The following is a 22,241-nucleotide window of genomic DNA, read 5'->3' as shown; positions in this document are numbered from 1 at the left end:
TGAATGATATTTTGCCATCATGGGAATACCCTTTTTACTTTTTTGTCTGCTTTATGATAGCGTCCTGGATGCTCTAGACCTTCAACAAAATCAAACATTAAACCCTGTGTTGGATATTCAACTAGGTATGTATACAGAAATTCATTGTTTGACCATGTAATAACATAACCAAAACAGTGTTTAATCGTTGACATTTAGGCGTATTGATAGTATATTCTGAAATGTTTAGCCAGTTTCGGCCTTAAAGGGGTTTGCACATGAATAAATCTCCTAGTGATGTTTACACAATAAAAATCATTTTTAATCCCCTTACTTTACAATTTTACTCAGTTTTATGTTTGTTTTTGCTCTTCTCACTGATCATCAGTGTGAGATTCAGCGGTGTGCTCAGGCACTAGCTAAGCAGACACTTCATGCTGTGTGCTGACAGTGTTAGATTATCATGGTACAGGGTTTATCTACACTTTTATTTAGCTTCTGAGAATCTTTCTAATATTAGACACACAGAAAAAGAGAGATGAGACCCTTGGCTCTGCTGTCTCACCTAATCAATAAGACACAGAGGGGCACATTTACTTACCTGTCCGACGAAGTTACTTGAAAGTGCATTGTCCGACAAGAATGCACTCTGCCGTGATTCACTAAGATTGTGCGCCTGATATCGTGCATGTGTCGCTTGCCCGCTCATGTCTGACGGAGTTTACCTTCTTCTTTGTGGTGCGTGTAAGTGCATTTTCTTGTGACCCAATTTGAATGTTAAATCCCGCGTTCGGTTTGAATCAGTCGGATTGTCCGACGGCAAGCCCCCTAAACACAATCCCCGCGCAGACACCTTTTAAATACCTGTCCGAGCCAAGTAATCCTGGAAACAGACGAACCGTCTGACGAAAGTGCGATCCGCGACCCTTTGTAAATAAGCCCCAGAGTCAGCACTACTATGTCACCCTTCTCCATGGATCAAGAGGCTGCAGTGCTCTCTACCTTCTGCCCCTCCCCATTTCAAGAAAAGCAATTCATTAGCATCAGGAGTTTATGATCGGATCCAGGGACAAACGCCAGGACTGATGGAGACAGGTTTGAATTATATCTGTGAATTATATCTGTGTTGTATTTTTGTTAATAAAAGTAAATGATAGAATGTGTTATTTTGTTATCCTGAGTATATTTAAGAATTTTGTCTTCATGGGAATACCACTTTAAATGCTCACTCACTTCTCAATGAACATTGCATAACTCTAACACTGCTGAGTGAATACTAAAGCATTACTGTTAAGTTTCTTGACAAAAAAATAGTTTTAGCACAGCTGGAGAGAGCAGCAATTCTAATGATACCTGTATAATGCTTCTCACTTTCTTCATGTCCAAAGATCTAGGCTAATAGATGCATCATGGTCAAAAATGATCATATAGTAATCTACTACACCAGAAGGAAAAAGATGAATTAAAAATGTCCACCTATACCAAAACACCTACATAGAAATCAAAAGATGCTGAGCCTGAGCTCTCTTTATGTGTGCATTCAAACTTTCATGCATAAACATTTCTGCTATATTCAAACTTTCAAACACAGACAACACTGCTACATACCATTTCTGGTATGTAATGGATGACCTGAAGCATGTCTTCAGTTTCATGCTAAGGACGTCACTCAAGGTCGTAGTTTTTTTTTTTTTTTTTTTTTTTTTAAATGATAATATTCTCCTACACCCAGCATGCTACTGATCAGGGGCATACACATTCCCCAGTAAACTCTACCAACAACATCCACCCACCCTCTACGCTTCTCCACCGTTTATTATTAAAGCTTCATTACAGACGCCTTACAGCTGATCATTGCGACCTGGGAATAAAGTAAAGCATCCAGAGAGCTTCACCAAAGGTCACAGTGGGCAGAGAAGTCTTTTACTAATGGTCATCTGTAAGTCCGCTGACCTTACATCGGGGACGTCTGTAGTTCTCATCTCTGCAGTCTCTATGAGGAAGTTTGCAGTTGCCTCATAGCTAGTAGGAGGAGACCTAGCTCCTTATATTTACTGCTCCCCCGGCATAGGGGGAGGTGGTAATGTGAGCACCATAGGCCCTATCTTTGATGTGATGTCTGGTCCAAATCATATGTGTGTAGCGAGCAGCTTAACAAATCAATACGAGAAACAAACTGGTGTCAATTTACTTTTTTTCTTTTTTCAGGAAAAAGTATCATTAATAATATAAATCAAGTATAATTAATGTCATGATTTTCAGAAAAATATTGAGAATTGTTTGTTGAGGTGCAATCTTACAGTAACTTCTTTTCTTTTATCTCCCAAGCAGGTCAGATGTCGCCATCCTTTGATGCTCTGGAGGGATGCCAGCAGCTTTCTGTGACAGGTATAAAGCCATTAATGGATTTGAAGATCACAGAGAAAAAGCTTCCTGCACAGCAGGTTGTGTAGTTACCTGAAATGAGCTATTCTGCTGTTGTAGGGTCCATATCAATCTGGACAAACGTCATTTTCTTTATCCTACAGAATGTTTTATCCTTTATGTTTTTTGTAGCCTGTTTTCTCACTGTTGTGCTCAGAAACTTTAAATACATTTTAGCTCAGTCATATTAGTCAGAAAACATTTTAAAACTTGTTAGGATTTAGATCTGGACTTTGACCAGGCAATTTTGGAGGGAAACTGTTACCATGTTCACAAGCTCCCCTTATCCCCCTTACAGTACCTGGATTAAAAGCCCATCTCTACTTCATATTGCGCCCTCTCACACACCAAAATCAGACCCTGAAGGTTTTGCGCCACTGCTGCTGAAATATCCCTCAAAATCCTCCGGCCACTCGTCACATGCCACTACTGACGCATCAACAGTGTTACTACATGTATACTCTACCCTCAAAGCCGTTTTACTGTGCTCACTATGCTGTTGTCTTTTAAAGGACACCTGTCATCAAGTCTGTGTCACTAGTCCTGTCACCTCTACCTGTTGGAGCCGCTCACAAGGATCCTTAACAGCCTTTATCTAGTTATTTCATACATTATTCATTGTAAAATCATCTATTTTTTATCATGTAAATGAGGCTGGTCACCTGGTCAGAGGCAGTGATGTCACCCCTGTTACCCCTCCCCTCTCCTCCCCCTGCTCATGTCTGTGTGTAATGTATAGTAAAGCATGGCTAGTGTGTGTGCTGCATCTGCTGACATGCTGCATCCTCCTAATATACAGGTTAGGGACACAGACATCAGCTACACATGAATCTGACGTGTTCTGCTGTAACATGGCTGCCTGGAGCTGCTGTATCTCTCCTAAACACACACACATGCACACACAGGCTGCAGGGGGTGTGGCCACCAGCACCAGGAAGCACATCATTATACAGCCTCACATCATTATACAGGCTGTCAGTCAAGCACTGGGGGTGTGGCTGTGCCTCCCTCTCATGAATAGAGTGGACAGCTTGAATATGCTAATGCTTCATTGGACATTTCACAGGTCATTTGCATACAGCTTTAGGACCTCATTGCTTAGGTTTACAGGCATGTAGAGGGACAATGAAGGGATAGAGGCAATGCTCTCTAATGGCAGTTTATGAAAATATATTTAGTTTAGGGGGGTTATTTTCCATGACGGGTTCTCTTTAAGCAAGAACACATACTGCAACTTTTAACAGTTTACCAGCAGGCAAAGGGGGGGGGGGGGGGGGTTCTGGTGACAGGTCTTCTTTAACACTTGAAGGTGCTTTGATGTAAACCGTTCAATTATAGCTTTGCCTGTATATGTAGTTTGTCCTGCTGGAAGGTGAACCTTTTCAGCATCTAACAGGTTGTCCTCCAGAAATGCCCTGTATTCCGCACCATCCATCTCCCTTGAACTTTGACCAGCATCCTAGTCCCTGCTGAAGCAAAGCATCCCCACAGTGTAATGCTGAGAGCACCATGGTTCACGACGATGTGCTGTGCATTGTTTGCGGGGAGATTTGTCAATCGGTCTATGCCATAATTCTAGATAAATTTGCATTTGAATTGATGTGCATGGTGTGGTGTCGGGTCAAGGCGTAAGGCTACATTCACACACAGGTATGGGGGACATATATAGGACGTATATACTTCCCCATAGCCGGCAATGGGCACACGGCGCCTTAAAGAGAACCCGTCATGCAAAATAACCCCCCTAAACTAAATATATTTTCATAAACTGCCATTAGAGAGCATTGCCTCTATCCCTTCATTGTCCCTCTACATGCCTGTAAACCTAAGCAATGAGGTCCTAAAGCTGTATGCAAATGACCTGTGAAATGTCCAATGAAGCATTAGCATATTCAAGCTGTCCACTCTATTCATGAGTGGGAGGCACAGCCACACCCCCAGTGCATGACTGACAGCCTGTATAATGATGTGAGGCTGTATAATGATGTGCTTCCTGGTGCTGGTGGCCACACCCCCTGCAGCCTGTGTGTGGGTGTGTTTAGGAGAGATACAGCAGCTCCAGGCAGCCATGTTACAGCAGAACATGTCAGATTCATGTGTAGCTGATGTCTGTGTCTCTCACCTGTATATTAGGAGGATGCAGCATGTCAGCAGATGCAGGACACACTAGCCATGCTTTACTATACATTACACACAGACATGAGCAGGGGGAGGAGAGGGGAGGGGTAACAGGGGTGACATCACTGCCTCTGACCATGTGACCAGCCTCATTTATATGATAAAGAATAGATGATTTTATAATGATTAATGCATGAAATAACTAGATAAATGCTGGGATAGATCCTTGTGAGCTGCTCCAACAGGTAGTGGTGACAGGACAAGTGACAGAGACCTGATGACAGGTGTCCTTTAAGGGAGCGCCATATATTGCTATGGAGAGGGGCGCTGGTAAGCGGTGCTCAACCCCTTCTCCTCTCCCCGGCGTCGATGTGTGCCTACCATGCTACGGTTCGGTGGGCACACATCTGTGTCAATGTAGCTTTCAACTGTTGCATATTTATCACAGTGTATGTTGCTGGATAATAAATCTGATGAAGATTTAGACAACCTATCATAGGTGTATACCTGTGTTAGCTCCTTGTTAGCTCAAGGTGGGTGATGCTGGAAATGACACGTCTTCATCTTCACGTGTTATGTTTTTATTCATTCATCTTTTGAAAAAAAAAACAATAAAAACAATTGACCAAAAAAGGCCATTCTCCCTAGTCAGAATTTTAAAAAAAAGTGTCTAAAATGATTAATAAATGTGGCAAAGAATGTATACCAATTTTTAAATTGAAATCATGTCAAAGCTCTCTGGATGCTTTACTATAATAATTCTTTATTTATATAGCGATGTATAGTACCTTTGTGTTATGATACTGTAATACAGGCAGGCCCTGGGTTACATACAAGATATGTTCTTTAGGTTTGTTCTTAAGTTGAATTTGTATGCAAGTTGGGACAGTATATTTTATAATTGTAGATTCAGACAAAAAAATTTTTGTCCCTGTGACATTTGGAGTTTCACATTTTTTTGCTGTAATGGGACCAAGGATTATCAATAAAACTTCATTGCAGACACCTTACAGCTGATTATTGCAATCTGGGACTATAGTAAAGCATCCAGTGACTTCACCAGAGGTCACAATGGGCAGGGGGGTTCATCTTTAACTAGGGGTCGTCTGTAAGTTGGGTGTCCTTAAAGAGGATCTGTCACCCGGGAAAAACACCCCCACCAAATTAGCTCCACCTCTTCCTGTCCCCAGCCCCTTTATATTTATTGAATTTTTATTAAAATTTGTGTTTTTATACTTAGTTTTAAACGCTCCGACCTCTTATCGTTGTAAAAGTTCCCTAGCAGTTGGCCGTATTCATGAGAGGGCCGGCCGACACACCCCCTTCACGCCCCTGTCAGTCAGGACCTGTAAGAATCCGGGGGGGGGGGTTTCAGGGGGTGACAGGTCCTCTTTAAGTAGGGGACTGCCTGTACTTTGAAAACACAGGTAAACTATGTTGTTGCAGTGAAATGTACTAATGCAACTTACGCTTTACTTTCCACTTATTCCCACCATGCTTATTTCAGTAAAAGTATTTCAACACATAGGGGAAGATTTAACAAGCTGTCTGAAAGACAGAATATTTCTCGTTGCCCATGTAAACCAATCACAGATCCCCTTTAAAATATTTACGAGCACTAGTAAAATGAAAGCTGAGCCGTAATTGGTTGCCATGGGCAACTACAAATATTCTGACTTTCAGACATCTTGATAAATCTGTCCCATAGAGCTTGCAGATGTGCATAGTACTATGTGATGTCAAATGCTGCTTTTCTGCAGTAATTGACTTAAAAATGTTGAATACTGCAGTGAAAAGACTTTTATGAAGCACATTTTAATGTAATAATTGAAATTTTTACTTGAATTGCCTTTTATTGGTAGTGGTTTCATCTCATCAACAATGGCAGATAACGCCTCTTGCCAGTATCATTACAAAGAACGCTCCTCAGAAATTCCATGTCAGAGTAAAGCTGAGAAGTTTCCAGCCCCATCCGCTGTATCAGTCTGTGAAGCTTTACTGCAGTAAATGTCATTCATTGTAAGTATGATTTCATACCTAACAAATAGTGTAACTCTGTATGCTCTCTGTTGTTTGGAATATACGTGTTTAGGGGAGAATCTGTCTATTGTGTATGGCTATCTTTTGGATTTGTTAAAAGGGCAGGAATACATCTACCGATACTTTCATATGCACTGCCCCACTTTCACTGTACTTCAGTCAGTCCCATGTGCAGTCCCCATACAAACTGCAGCTCCAGCCAAACTCGTCCTGTCAGGCAGTAAGAATGATTCCAGCTGTACTGATTGTTGCGGTTCTAGTTTAGTGGCCATTAGTCAGGCATTTATAACATACACCGTGGTTAGTATAGGATATTATTATCGCTGTTGCCACAAGTGACTTTGTTCCAGCAAATTCTCTCCTTACACATACAGTTTTTAATGGACCAAACCTAAAACCACTGACCGGTACAGTACAGTACATCACACTGATACTTATGGGCAGTGGACCTTAGAAATTTTGGAAAACCACAAGTTTGATATTTTAATCTTAGTAATTACAACCATGTTACAATGTGTCCTAGCTATTTGTTCTTATGTTTCTCTTTTTGTCAGACTTTCTAATAACTATCTGGCAGGTTTATGTATAATATTTGTCTCACAATTATTACTGACATGGGTATTCTCTACCTACTGTCTTAGACTGGATTCACCAGATGAACAAAGCCTTAACAAAATATTTGAAGATTTCTATAACTGTAGTCCGAATACGAGTGCTCCAAATACATTTTGGTATCAGTCAGCCATATGGAACACAGTAAATCTTGATAACCGGACTGTAGCTATTCATTTTGTGAAAAAATATGATATTCTTCAGAGTCCAGAAGACTCTCTTATCATGGTAGAAGGTAAGAGCTCTGTATCTAAATGAAAGCTTGGATTGTAGTTTACTATGCAGGCCTCTGGGTGGCAGCATTGTTGCATGTAACTTTTTCTAATGCATGTGGTGCATAGTGTTTTTACTTTTTTTTTTTTTCCTGCGTTTTTTTTTTTTTTTTAAAGTTTATACTGAATGTGGAGAATCGTAACATTTTTGGAATACCTTAAATATACAACAAAATTTTAATTATATGTAAAATGTTTATTTTTTTTTTTTTTTTTCCCCTCCAAGTCATCCTAAAGCACGGCAGTAAATTTGCCTGACCAGGGCACGGTTCCCCCCTGTGACCCACCTTCTTTTGGCATGTGGGGTATAAAAGCCTCAAAAGTTGCTGAGTCTGAGGCGTGCTCCCAGATTTGCAACTTTTAAATCCCTTGTATGGCAGAAAATTGGTAAACAAGATATAATATATATAATATATAATTATATTATGTTTATAAGAATGAGGAAAACATAGAACAGGTAGCTTATTTTTCCTAAACAGAATGGATCTCACTGACTAGTGAAGGTTGCTGGGTTTGTGCATTTCTCAAATTTGCCTACTCCTCAATTCTGTACCTGCTATTCCCATCTATTCTAAAGCAACTTTTTTAAACTACTCTGGAGTTCTCAAGGAAAATACCTAGAAAGACCAAATGTTAACCAAATCGTCTTTAAAAAGAATGCAATTGTGGCATTAATAGACATATCTTGTCTGGTGTTTTATTCAAAGGTGGATCTTTCAAGCAGATCTGTAAACTGTCAAGTCAATTCAACACTATAATACCTGTGAAATCAAAAGAAGAGCACTTGGAAATTGACCTCTCAGCTCCATTTCTCATTCAAGGCAATAAGTGGCTTTATGGGTATGTTGTATTTGAGGGTTGACATGTCTGTTCCTTTTTTGGTACATATATTGAATTGCCATAATTTTTTGACTATGAAGCGTTCTTTACTATAATACGCACCCCAAAAATATATTTGAAACCCAAATTCCCTGGTAGTCACATACATATGAGTGCACCTCTGCTGCATCCTTTCGCACACACAGCCCTGCTGCATCACTAAGGTCCTTAAAGGGATTTTCCCATGAAAGAAAATTCTCCCATTTCAATCCCCTAGTAGTGATAACACAAAGATCATTTTAACCCCTTTCTTTACAATTTTACTCAGTGTTATTGCTGTTTTAGCTCCTATCACTCCCTGGGCTGCTCATTGCAAAATCCCAAGGTGTGGGCTGGGACTCTCTAAAGTACATACCGTATTTTCCGGGCCATTAGGCGCACCGGAATATAAGGCGCATCAGTCCGATGCGCCTTATATATGTAATAATTCCATATATAAGGCGCATCGGACTATAAGGCGCAGGGTCCGGGGGTGTGGCGGAGGTCCGGGGGCGGAGCGGAGACCCGACGGGACGCGACGACGAGACGCGGAACGTGGGGAAGGTGGAGATTGGCATACTTACATAGGTCCCCGCTACCGGAGACAGCAGATCTCCAGCGGGAACTGCAGACCGACGCGGCAGAAGTTGTTCGTGCCGCGTGGTCTGCAGTTCCCGCTGGAGATCTGCTGTCTCCGGTAGCGGGGACCTATGTAAGTAGGGTCCGCTGCCCTCCTATAGGGCGCACCGGACTATAAGGCGCACTTTGGATTTCCAAGGAAATCCAAGGCTTTTATGTGCGCCTTATAGTCCGGAAAATACGGTAATCTAATCACATTGTAACCCCACAGAACTAGATGGATTATAATTTATCATGGTACAGGTGTATATATACTTTCATCTGGCTTCTGACATTGTATAAACACAGGAAGAAAAAGAAGTGTGCTACTGAGGATCAAAAAATAAAGCAATATAATCTTTATTGAACAATTCATGCAATACACTTCACATTGATTAAAATCAATTAAAAATGCCTAAACAAAAACTCTGGATAGAGTGAGTGCAATGAAGTAACAAGGTAAAATACCCGGGTTACAACTGGTGTGTGTGGCAAAAATACAATACACATATACTAGGTCGACACCTACATCAATGGTAAATCAGAGATGGATGGAACCTTTCTTGCCAAAGGGCCCAATGTTACCAATCAACACGACATAGTATGTAAACACATAAAAGTAAAGTACAAGTGCTAAATACCACTACCTGTCACCATATAACTGAAGCAAACTGGGCCCAACGCCCAGGTGATACCGCAGGAAGACCAAGGCCACACTATACATATAAGAAACTAGTCTTTGTGAGAATACCCCTTTAACTGCTCACTCTCAGATCCTCTGCCAGCGCTTCACTCAATCTCCAGGACAGCGGTCAGGGGGAAATGGCAGTGCAGGATCCTTCTGACTTCAGACTACAAGACGCAGGCTTGGTTTTAGCTAGACTCTTTCCTGTTAAAAAGTTTCAGTGAATATTCTCAATTGGGCTATTAGTATTTTGCTCAGGTCATTATGTTACTTTATAGGTGCAAAAAGTGTTCCAATATTAAGTCATTGGAGGAGCTGAAGTCCTTATCACTGAAAGGAGGATGGGATGTTACAGAAATTGCAGAAGGTGAGAATAAGAATCAATTTCTAACCCTCATTTGTCATAGAAATCTGACCATGGTCACACAGTTGCACGCTCGTTATAACCCAAGCTGTGATTACTCTCTGATTATAACGAGCCATGCACCTGTGGGACCATGGACAGATTTCTGTCCACTAGAAATAAACAATGAATCTTTCCATAGAATGACAGCAAGCAGAGATCTAGATAACTGTGAGCAATTGATACAGAAAGTATATAGGAAAATTGTATAACTTTTCATCATACAAAGAATAACATTAATTTGACGAAATGGGAATACCCCTTTAACTTTTTTTTATTTTTCCATATCCAGGGGGTTGTTTTCTGTGTAACAAATTGTTTCAAGTGACAGTATTTATTTGTCCATGCTGTGTACTTGGAAGCTGTAAAAAATATTCCAATTGCGATGAAATGGTAGAAAAGATCACATTTCTCTTGTATTCATTAGGTTGGTGCAATCACACAGATACCAACTTAACCCCTTAATGACCGCCGTATCGGCTTTTTACGGCGGTCATTAAGGGTACTTCTTCTGGCGCGTACGCCTTTCTACGGCGGCGCGTCAGAAGAAGATTTCGGGACATCGGGTCCTGCAAGTGCCGGTGTCGGGCTGTGATATCACAGCCCAGACCCGGCACTAACACCCGGGATTGGAAAAACTCCGATCCCGGGTGTTTAACCCCTTACACGCCGCGGTCAAGCTTGACCGCGGCGTGCAAATGTGTCCCCTGTGGATCGGACCCCCCCATCCTGCCTCAGCCCCGGGTTCCACAACAAACACATGAAAAATGTACATATTTGGTATCTGTACAATAAATCTAAATCAATATTGAACCCGCTCAGTGAACGACGTAAAAAAAAACTCAAAAAAATTCCTGTGAACCTTCTTTGTACAGTCTTAAAGGTGGTTGTCCACTTTCAGCAGATTATTGATATGATTTGTATAAGAAAAAGTTATACAATTTTCCAATATACACGGTATCAGTTCTTTGCGGTTTTCTAGATCTGTCATACCTGCATGTCCATCACATGACCATGGACAGATTTCTGGAAGTAAATGTAGAAATTTACTGTAGCAGGACAGCAAGCAGAGATATAGAAAACCATGAGGAATTGATACAGAAAGTATATTGGAAAATTGTAAAACTTTCAGCAAATAATTGATATTGTTTGTGTAAGGGGACATCCCGTTTAACTTCTTGAGGACATTCATGTTCCATGGACAGTCCTCCAGAGGTTAAAGGCGTTGTCCAATTTCAGCAAATACATTGTACAATTTTTTAGATCTCTGCTTGCTGTCATTTTACAGAGGGCTTCTTACCTAGCAAACAGTGTATAGAAATCTGTCCAGGGTCATGTGATGTCACACAGGTGCACATCTTGTTATAATGCACAGGTCTAATTGTCTGATACTTCCTGCTTAAACTGTTTCCACTCCATGGCATACTATTACAGCATGGAGATCGACAGATCATTCTCCATGCCGTAATAGTATGTCATGGACCCAATGCCAGTTCAACTCTTCACCAGAGCTATTCACTGACATCGTTGTGTAAAACCCACAGTCGGAGCGAGCTCCGATTGCGGGTGTTAAGACTTTAAATGCCGCTGTCAACATGACCATTAAAACGCAACCGCAGTCAACGCAAGCATTTAAATTCCTGTAAGGAGATTCCCTGTCCGATAGGCACCCCTTCAAGTTTTTTCAGGTGGCAACAATTGTTGCTATGGCAACACTGTGGTCTGATCTAAGAGCTCTAGGGGCTGTCCATAGTAAATGCCTGTAAGGTCCATTCCTTGGCTGGAGCGTCTTTGGTGAAAGGGGGGAGGATTGTTGCTATTGCAACCCTGGGGTCTGATATAAAAACCCAGGGCTGTTCATAGTAAATGCCTTTAAGAACCTGTCTGTGACAGGCTGACGGTGATAATACCTGCAATACATCAGGGTATACCTGTGTGTCATCATGACTGCTTATTCATGTCATTTTAACTAAAAATAAACCTATAAATTAATAATGAAGCCGCAATATGTATTATTATTTTGTTAACACTAATATGTAACATAAAAAAGCGAAAATCAACACACAAACCCCACATATAAGGTATCTCCGTGTCCATTATATTTTCTATAACCCTGAGCCCCAAAAGTTAGCTAAACTTACTCATCCAGATCCAGACACCATAACTGTAGTAACCTTCTTCTATTTGTTATCCATGCCCTCCTTCTTTCTAAACTCAACTCTTAAAATGATGCTAATGAGCCTAAGAGGCTACTCTAGCCCCTCCGTGATCTAACTTTATAGGCTATTACACTGTATCATCATCCTCCGCTCTGCTTCCTGAGCACTTGTGCAGTGAGCACTTCCTGCTGTATTCCAGGGAACGAGTGTAACTGCCTGTAAAGCCAAATTACTGGCAGGCTAAGGTAGCCCCACAGGCTGGTTAGGATTATTTTAAAAGTTTATTTTAGAAAGAAGGAGGCCATGGATAACACATATAAGAAGATTACCACAGTCACAGATACTGGATCTATGAGTAAGTTTCCCTGGTTTATTATGCTGGATTTTGATGGTAGTTTTCCCTTTAATACATTTTCAGCAATAGGGTCTAAGACACCCCAAAATATTATTGCTGAAAAATGCATCTCATCCCTCAAAAAATAAGCCTTCACATGGCAGCATTAGCGGAAAAATAAATATTTTATAGCTCACAAAAGTGCATCCAAGTACCAACTAAAATAATTACATCCTATAGGGAAAAATTGTCTGCTGCATGACTCTCCTTTTCGTCTTCACCCACATGCCATCCACATGTGGGGTGTCACGGAAGGAATTAATCAACAAATTTTAAGAAGTGTTTTCTCTTTATCTTTTGTCAATGTGTAAATGATAGGGCTAAATGAATATATTAATGACAAAACTGGGCCATTCAAAATTGTACTTCTTTTTTGTTTTAAGGGTCTCTAAGGGTTAACAATGTTCCTTAAAGAGGACCCGTCACCCAGGAATTTGGTACTAGGAGCGCGGCTTTCCGGGGAAGAGGCAGTACCTCGGACCGCTCCCTAGTTTGTAATGTTCTCCGCGGCGGTGTTAGATAGAGGTGTTATCGGTGACAAATTTCTGGGTGACAGGTCCTCTTTAAAGCTTTTTCAAAAAATTTAAGTGGTGCAGATTCAAAAAAATGGAGTGATATATAGTGGCTTTCTAATATTATATATTTCAAAGCCCATTAAAAACAAAAAGGATTCCCAAAAAAAAGTTAATTAAACTTAATTAAAGCTCCTTGAAAATACAAAAAAAAACAAGATTCTATTTGCACATAAAAATAAAATATCCAGACATCTAAAAAATTATGAAACCATAAAGCAGGCATATGGGAAATTTTAGCTTTGCATTTATTAATTAAAATATTAAATCTCAAAATCACGTTTGGTAAGTTAAAGTGTTCAAAAGTTATAACCATATAAAGCGACACATGCCAGATTTCACAAAATGGGGCTGAGCCTTAAACTACAAACTGGCTGCGTCTTAAAGGGGTTAAAATAGCTGTCGAATTGTAGACTCATTCGTCTAATAAAGATTTTATTCATGAGATATTGGGTATTGTAGTCTTTTATACCCCTGTATATGTAAACTGTATTTACAAATTTCACAATCTCCCAATGTTGTTTTTAGAATTTACTAAGCCATTATGGCACCAACTCTGATGAACAGTATATGTAGTTGTTGGCTACCGAGTAAATAGTATAACATTGAAAATCATGAAAAAGGGCTCTGAAAATGATATAATAATTTATAATTTTGATATATTTCTCCTATATTAGCTTTGGGTGTTGAACTCTTAAGACATCTCTTTGTTATGAATTTCACTCTTGAAGATGAAACTGGATCTCTTAATGCTTATTTATGGCAACATTCTGTGAGTATGACTTTCTAATACTGTTAACTTCTTTTTGCGATAATATCTTGGCCCCACTACATGTAAACTATATAACAAATCTGTAGCCCACATCCATTCTTTGTACAGTATTCTATACTGCCCATGTTTCAGCATTTGTAGGAACTTTCATTCAAATCTGATCTACCATTAAAACCAAGCATAACAAACCAGGGGCACTTACTCATAGAACCAGGCAACATGACTGTGCTTCTTATATTTGTTATCATTGACCTCCTTCCTTCTAAATCTTTAAAAATTATGGTTATAAGCATTAGGGGCTTGATGTCTTTTTACAGGCTGTTACAATGAGCAGAAAAGGTCTCCCCTCCCCCTGCACTTTCGTAACAGCTTGTGCCTCTACAGCACTGAGGGGCTCTGGATACCCCAAGAACCCCTAGGGCACATAAGTATAATTTTAAAAGGGTATTTTAGATGGAAAGAAGCCATGGATAACACATATAATTTGTCCCTGGTTTATCCATGCTTGATTTTGATGGTAGATTTCCATTAATTTTCTGTTACATTAATTATACAAACTGAGGGCTCGTGAACAACATTTTCTGGCTGTGTGCTAGCTATTCCTTCAACTACTTGTTCATATCCCAATGTATTTCTGTGGGCTCATACACACAGCCATGGTTTCCACACCCCCATGTATGAACAACTGCCTGAGCCACAGTCTTTTCTTCTGTCACCTGCACGAAAATGGATCTCACTTTACACTGTCAGTTTTGTATGAAAGTAGCATAAAATAGAAAAATAGTTTTGTGTCACCAGTTCTGTAAAGAGCTATATATTCCTTTTCTAATGAAGGCTAATAACCGTTGGAGCAGGAAGCTCATAGTCTGATCCATAAAGTATCAGCCAGACTGCAGAACTCATAGAAGTGAATGAAAGATGCACCCTCGATTCTTGCTTATTCTTTATTGTTGGTGATCTCTCGTGCTTTCTCTGTTCCTGTAGAGGTGCGCAGGCATTAGCACACTGGTCAACTGTACCAGGTGTTGAACTCCAACAAATCAACCTTGAGGTTGTCTTGTCTGGACTGCTCAATCACTCCTCTGCTCTCAGCCCCCACAAAGGTATCTTTGCAATGCAGGTGTAATTTAGCTGTCTTTGGAGCTAATTTTCACTAAAATTACAGGTTCTCTTTAAATAGGGCCCCAATATTCAGCTGCATAATGGCATGCCGGTGATTTAGTGGTCTCAAACTGGCCAATCGGTTCCCTGGTCTAGTTTACCTTTTTTTAATTCACTGTGGTGACCTCAGACACTTTCTTTGTAAGGAGCTGCCCTGAGACATTGGTCAAGTGTTCAATTATGTTGGCTGCATTTTCTTCCTAAGCCTTAAGGCCAGGAGTGTGAATAGTGTCAATAATGGTCTTATCTGTTGCTATCACTCAAGATTGGAATAACACATGATGCCTATAAGATAACTCATGCAAGAAAGAAGAGCCCATGCAGTAAGGATTAAGTCACTTTCTTATTCATCTGGATGGGACATGGAGAAATAATTGCATGTCTTATAATAAACTACATTCAGATGTATTTAGTGAACTAATTTTCTTCAAGGGATCCTTACAAAATAAAGATGATGTTCATGCCTCTAAAGCCCCGTTTTGGTGCTTTTCTGTTGTATTAACTAGAATTTACAGACACTTCCTGTGTATTAATAAACTATCAATACCATAAACCTAAGTATTTTCATTAACTGTATGCTAAAAAAAATGTATTTTGTGCTGTGCCAATATAGGAACAATTCTTTAGGATTCCTCCCTCAGATATACTCATGGATAGTAACCTTCAAGAAAGACTTCATGAGATCATGAATGTATTGTGTCCACCAGAAAAACAGATGAGTAAGTGCTTTTTGCAATATATTTCTTTCTGTATACCAGAGTCGGATGTAAGAGCTCTCCTCATGAAGACTTTGCTAATTAAGACCGCCTTTCAGGGGTGTGGAGACTTAGAACCATTGATTCTCCACAGAGGGATTCTGGGAAATAAGTAAATATGTTTTCCAGTATGCCAAAAGCGGTGATATTTCCTTCTCCCATCCTGGTAAACATATTTGCATATTTCTCTAAACCAGTAACACTTTTCCACTCATGCTAGATCTAAACTGTAGTGTTGCCCTCTTATATGTTCAATATTGTTTTTCCATCTCTGGTAACACCTGCCACTGCTTTAAGAAATAACAAATGTTTCACAACTTTTATTAAATGATTACGATATTCTTTTTTTTATTGTAATTTTAGGTGACTTTCCCTGGATGGATTGTTGCATAAGATCGTACAATGCTAATAACGAAGGCAAAGAACAGATATGTTATGAAATATTTGACACTTTCATTTCTATGTCCCATTTGAACTGATCACCATAAAGTAACATAACCTAGATGCACCAAATGGAAAAATTAGCCATTTTTTAGGCTCTGTTCACACTGCCGTAGTATTTTTTTTCTGAAATTTTTGATTGCAAGCAAAGTCTGTAGAATTATCCTTGCATTGAGAGAAAAAAAACAAACCTCATTTTGACCTGTCAGAATTCTTTCATATATATTTGGGATGGCCATGATTTTGTAATGGGAGCCTGGGAATCTGTTCTGAGGATGTTTGTTTCTAACATCTAAACTTCTAAAACGTGTTCAGTATTTGTAGTTTTGTACAATTAAATATCTACATTTGTTTAATATCCCATGTCTTACAATGTCTTTGAAGACCATGTCTAGTAGAAGTCACTGACCATTTACTCTTGGCTAAATAATGTGAGTATTGGACTATGTTTTACATCTTTAAGCCTCATGCACACATATCTATATGGCGGGCAACTAGCATATGATCGCCGTAGAAGTTCTTTGTGCATGGCACGGTACAGTGAACTCACACCCTACTGTGCCATCGCCAGAAAAAAGATTGGGAATGCACTGTAGCCGAATGTGCTGCACGGCTCCCTATGGAGGGTTAAAGAACTCGCTGGCCGTAGACATATGTTTTTGTGCATGAGGCCTTATATTTTCTTTACATTTGGTAAAAACTAAAACAAGCAGTTAACACAGTTGGCTGTGCCATGACACATCACATTTATTCATAATGGTAACTAATTGGTTTGTTTGAGTTGACATATTGATACATCGTGATAACAGCACATGCCCCAGATAGGCCGGGTTCTCCTGACTGAAAGATGTGACTAGACAGTTAGATCCCTAAGACTTGATACTTTCAATACTGATAATTTTCTGGTTAATGCAAAATCGTTTCTGTTACAATCTACTTTGATTTTAAATCAATCTACATAAAAATTATACACAGCAGACCACCTTCTACCATTGCTATATTCTGAAGTTCTTATATTTGCATGCCTGTAGTATAGTTAGGCAGCTGAATATGCAGTATTTACTCCACATACTTGGGTGCCCATGTACTTTTTATTAGTTGTGCTTACTTTGACGGGTCTTTTTGCAACTTTATCTACTACGATACATTTAACCACAGTACCTACCAAAACCAAAGGTCCATCAGGTCCAAATGTTAAGTGAAACGTTGATAATCAACAAAAATACAAAATAAACCCCTATTCAAAAAATATTAAAACTGGTTCCGCTAACAGAAACAGGATGATCTGCAACTTAAAACACTTAAAGGAGTATGTTTTGTATAGGAAGTTCAAGCTGGAGTCGGTGAGTTCGGCAATCACAGAAATTCATTCAGAGGCATATACATGCACGATTGACCTTCAAGATGCATACTACCATGTGCCTATATAAGAGTCATCCCAGAGGTTCCCCAGGTTTGCTGTACTCACACCTAAAGGAGATTTTCATCAGCTCCAAGAACTTTCTCGAAGATCTTAATAGAGATAGTGGTCTGAGGACAAAGGAAGTCGTCATAGTCTCATATCTAGATGATCTCTTAATAATAGCATGTACAGAACAGAAGTTGGTCCAGCACAGAAACCTCACTATTGTCAAACCCCAATTTATGGATTGGTATGGATCATAAATTGGGCCAAATCAAATCTAATTCCCAGCAGGACGACTACATTTCCTGTCTTAACTCAACGCTCTCAAATAATTCAAGTTGATCCATCAGATAAAGAAATTTCAAGAGAAAAAACATCTGCTCCATAAGGGCAGCAATGAATATTTCAAGTCCGTTAACAGCCTGTATTCAGTCGGTTCATTGGAGTCAGTGTATCTTCCTGTGGCAATAACTTTTCAACACTTTAAGATATCCCTGTGATTTTGAGATTGTTTTATTGTGAGACATTGTAGTTTATGTTAGTAGTATCATTTTTTTTTACAGATGTGAGAAGGTTTCAATTTTTAGTAGCAACTTCTCAGATTTTCAAGAGTTTGAAAAAAAAATGCTAAATTTTTGGTGATCAATTCAGTTTGGAAGCGCCCTATAAAGGCTTATGTACTATATACCCCCACAAGTAACACCATTTTATGAACCTAACATCTCAAAACTATTCAAATCAGCATTTTGGAAGTCTGTTAACCCTTTAATTCTTTCTCTGGAAGCAAACAAAAATGGATTGAACATTTTGAAGTTTACATTTTTGAATAAGATTAGACATCAAAATAGACACATTCAGAAGGAATTTGAGGAATTTGCCCTGCTTCTTCCGAGTACGGCAATACCAGACATGTGGATGTCAACTGCTGTTTTGTCACACAGCGATGTCCAGAACAGAATTAGTGCTATTGGATATTTGACTACAAATTTTTAGTGGTGCCACAGTGTACTTGAAGAGCCCCTGAAGTAACAGTACAATAGAAAACCCCCAAAGATGTCACCATTTAGGAAACTAGACCCCTCAAAGAATTTATCTAGGGCTGTAGTTAGCATTTTAACCCCCAACATGCTGGTAAAAATCTAATGCAAAGTAAATGGTGCATAGTAAAAATTGTGTTTATCTCAATGTAATTTTAGTGCCTAATATATTGTGCCCACCTCATGCCACTTCAGATTAAAAAAAACAAAAATCATTCTACAGGTTGTCCCGAGTATGAAAATACCACACGTGCCAATAATTGACAGGCTGGGCACAAAGCAGGGCTGTGAAGGGAAGGAGCAAAATTTTGCTTTTGGAGCTCTGTTTTCACACGTTTGGATTTGGAGTGCCATGTCATTTTCGCAGAGCCTGTGAGGTACCAATGCAACAGAAACCCCTGTGAAATTATACCATTTTGGAAACTAGACCCCTCAAATAACTTATCTGTGGGTGTGGTGAGCATATTAACCCCCAGGATGCTGGTCAAAATCTAATGCAAATTAAATGGTGCATAGTAAAAATTGCATTTATCTCAAAAATGTAATTTTAGTGGCTAATATATTGTGCCCACCTCATGCCACTTTAGATAAAAAAACCCAAAAATCATTCTGCAGGTTGTCCCGAGTACGAAAATACCACACGTGCCAATAATTGACAGGCTGGGCACACAGCAGGGCAGAGAAGGGAAGTAGCAAAATTCTGCTTTTGGAGCACCCATGTCGCTAGACAGGTGTTGGGGTGTCCCTGAGGTACCACTGCAGTAGAAACCCCTGAGTAGTGACCCCTTTTTAGGAAAGGGCACCCCTCAAAGAATGTATGTAGGGTTGTATGAGCATTTTAACCCGTGAGATGCTGGCCCAAATGTAATACAAAGTGTGGGGGGGGCAGTGTAAAAATTGCATTGTTTTCTCAAATGTGTCATAGTAGAAAGAAATGTATTCAGCCCAACTCATGCCACTCTGGATAAACACTCCCAAAATCATTCTGTGGGTTATTATGGGTATGGCAATAACCAATGTGTAGCAATAGTCTATAGGCTAGGGACACTGCAGGCCTGGGAAGCAACAAGCAAAATTTAGCTTTTCGAGCACCATTTTCACTAGACAGGTGTTAGGGTTCCCCTGAGGTACCAGTACAATAGAAACCCCAAGTAGTGACCCCATTTTAGGAAAGGGCAACCCTCAAAGAATTTATTTAGGTTGTATGAGCATTTTAACCCATAGGATCCTGGCTCAAATGTAACAAAAATTGGAATGCATGCCACTGGAGACAAACACCCCAAACATTGTCATGTAGGGTCTCCCTGGCACGTGGCACTAATCTACAAGATAGAGACGCGGCAGGGCTCGGAAGAGAATGGCATTTAGAGCACAGACATTTAAAAAAAAAAACAACACACCTCCATGAATTAATCTAGGGGTGGACACCAAAGATCTCAGGTGGACACCAAAGATGAAGCATAATGGATAATGCATTGTACAGAATATCCATTATGTCATCTTGTGCCCAGCTTAAAGACAAAGACCCCAAAAAACATGTCGGTTCTCCCGGGTACGGCAACACCACATATGTGGCACTAATATACACAATCTTTCATACATAACCCTGGTTTCTCGGGGCACATGTCACACTGGTATATGGTTTGGTTTTTTTTAAGTTACTTTTGGAGCACACCCTGCACCTCTTTTGTGTCCTTCCCTTGCTGGCAGTTTTCGGGAACTTCTCCTGGAAAGAGCTGGAACAATGCGTGATGTGGCCTTGCTTCCAGACGTACTAGCACTCCCCCCTTCCTGGTCTCTAAAAGTTAACTGCTTGACTACCACTTCTAGAAATTTCAGGCCTGCACATTGATGTAACATGTAAGCATTATATAGTGTTATCTGTATGATCTGCACACCCAGCTTCTTGTACCACACCCTCGACTTCCGCATGGCGTTATATGGCTGAAGTACCTGGTTTGACAAATCCACCCCTCACACTTACTGATTGTGCGGTTGTGGGGGATAGGGAAAATGGACAATGGGTGGTAATCGTGTGTTTTCGGGTACTGTAAAAGGATCACTAGCAGAACTCTCTCCAACATCATCAAACACAAAATAGAGATGTTGGAGAGCGTTGGGCTCTGTAAGATCTGCCCAAAAATTGTCACTGATCGCTGTCACTAGCCAGTCTAATCAGATTGGTCCTGTGATGTCATCGAAGGGGTGTCGGCTGACGTTGCGACAGGGTGGCGTCCAAAATGCAAGTAGCGTGAACAGGTTCATTTTTGTGTGTGTGTTTTTACTTTATATGTTCCCCATGAGGCTCCCTTCTCCCTAGGGTCTCCGGGTGCTTCTGACACCTGGAGACCGGGTCCTGCTCCCGCCATTAGCGTGGGAGCAGCAGAAAACTGCTAAAATTTTCTAAAGTCAGCGGGTACTCCGAAACAAGTTAAAAGGGGAAGAAAACAAAATAGCAGACTTTATAAGGAGAAATACAATCAACCAGAATGAATGGTGTTTGAACGATGAAATCTTTCTGCAATTAACATAGAAATGGGGGACCCCAGAGAAAGATGTGTTCATTACCCGAACCAATGCGAAGGTGGAATCTTTCTTCTTTCTAGACGGAACAATTACAATTTCCCAGCTGGATGCCTTCAGTCACCTTTGGAATGCGTCTCTAATGTACGCTTTTCCTCAAATACCAGTACAGGCGGTCCCCTACTTAAGAACACTCGACTTGCATACGACCCCTAGTTACAAACGGACCCCTGGATATTGGTAATTTATTGTACTTTAGTCCTAGGCTACAATGATCAGCTGTAACAGTTATCAATTGTGTCTGTAAAGAAGCTTTAGTGTTAATATTGATTCTTATGACAACCCAACATTTTTAAAATCAATTGTCACAAAGACCAAAAAATGATAAAATATACAGTTCCGACTGATTTCCGGGATTTAAACCCGCCCTGTATCACTGTTTCACTATGCTTGAGAATGGCTGCATAGAGTCAGCCGAAACGTAGCTCTTACCACTAGTGGAATAAACATTCACTATTTATCTTGGAGTGCTGCTTACTTCCTTGGAGTTTGTATGCATATGAGATCCTGAGTCAGTTCCTTGAAGCCTGCACCCACAATGGATTTAATCCGGTTATCCACAGTGCTGCTCCGTCTACCTATTTATTTGACAGTTCCGACTGACATACAAACTCAACTTAAGCACAAACCTACAGACCCTATCTTGTATGTAACCCGGGGACTGCCTGTAATATCAAAAGTGGCTTAAATAAAATTCAATACAACTCAAATTCACAGATTAGTCAGCTCAAACTTCTCCCACCTGATTAGAGACTGGTCAGCCGTGCTCAGATTGCCCAAGGCAATAGCAGCAGAAAAAGTGAAAAAACTCTAGCGGAGGTACCTGGGTCTTCTAAAATCCAATTCTTTATTTGCGATCGACACGTTTCAGCTGAGCGCCTTAAATATAGATTTAAATAGAACTCCCAATCAATCTCACCTGGTTTTAGTGGGAGGAGAAAAGACATGAAACT

At 40.1% G+C, this 22,241-nt stretch overlaps 1 protein-coding gene across 6 annotated transcripts in view; it reads left to right on the top strand.

Moving 5' to 3' along the window:
• POT1 (protection of telomeres 1) overlaps positions 1-16,621 on the top strand; it is a 36,054-nt gene extending 19,433 nt beyond the window's left edge. For 4 of the 6 annotated variants that reach the window (XM_072147029.1, XM_072147031.1, XM_072147032.1 and 1 more), the window contains 9 exons: positions 61-125; positions 2,308-2,367; positions 6,384-6,540; positions 7,203-7,408; positions 8,153-8,285; positions 9,885-9,973; positions 13,812-13,906; positions 15,681-15,786; positions 16,186-16,621. In XM_072147029.1, coding sequence (XP_072003130.1) covers positions 61-125; positions 2,308-2,367; positions 6,384-6,540; positions 7,203-7,408; positions 8,153-8,285; positions 9,885-9,973; positions 13,812-13,906; positions 15,681-15,786; positions 16,186-16,301 — 1,027 coding nt within the window. In that variant the 3' untranslated portion in view covers positions 16,302-16,621. Of the gene's footprint in view, positions 1-60; positions 126-2,307; positions 2,368-6,383; positions 6,541-7,202; positions 7,409-8,152; positions 8,286-9,884; positions 9,974-13,811; positions 13,907-14,740; positions 15,659-15,680; positions 15,787-16,185 lie in introns of those variants that run through there. The other 2 variants (XM_072147030.1, XM_072147033.1) reach the window with 2 other exon arrangements.
• Positions 16,622-22,241: the final 5,620 nt, after the last annotated feature.

Source organism: Engystomops pustulosus, chromosome 4 (assembly GCF_040894005.1).
Source record: "Engystomops pustulosus chromosome 4, aEngPut4.maternal, whole genome shotgun sequence".
Taxonomy (NCBI): Eukaryota; Metazoa; Chordata; class Amphibia; order Anura; family Leptodactylidae; genus Engystomops; species Engystomops pustulosus.
Note: the sequence above shows the minus strand (reverse complement) of the source record. Positions and strands in the feature narration are given on the sequence as shown.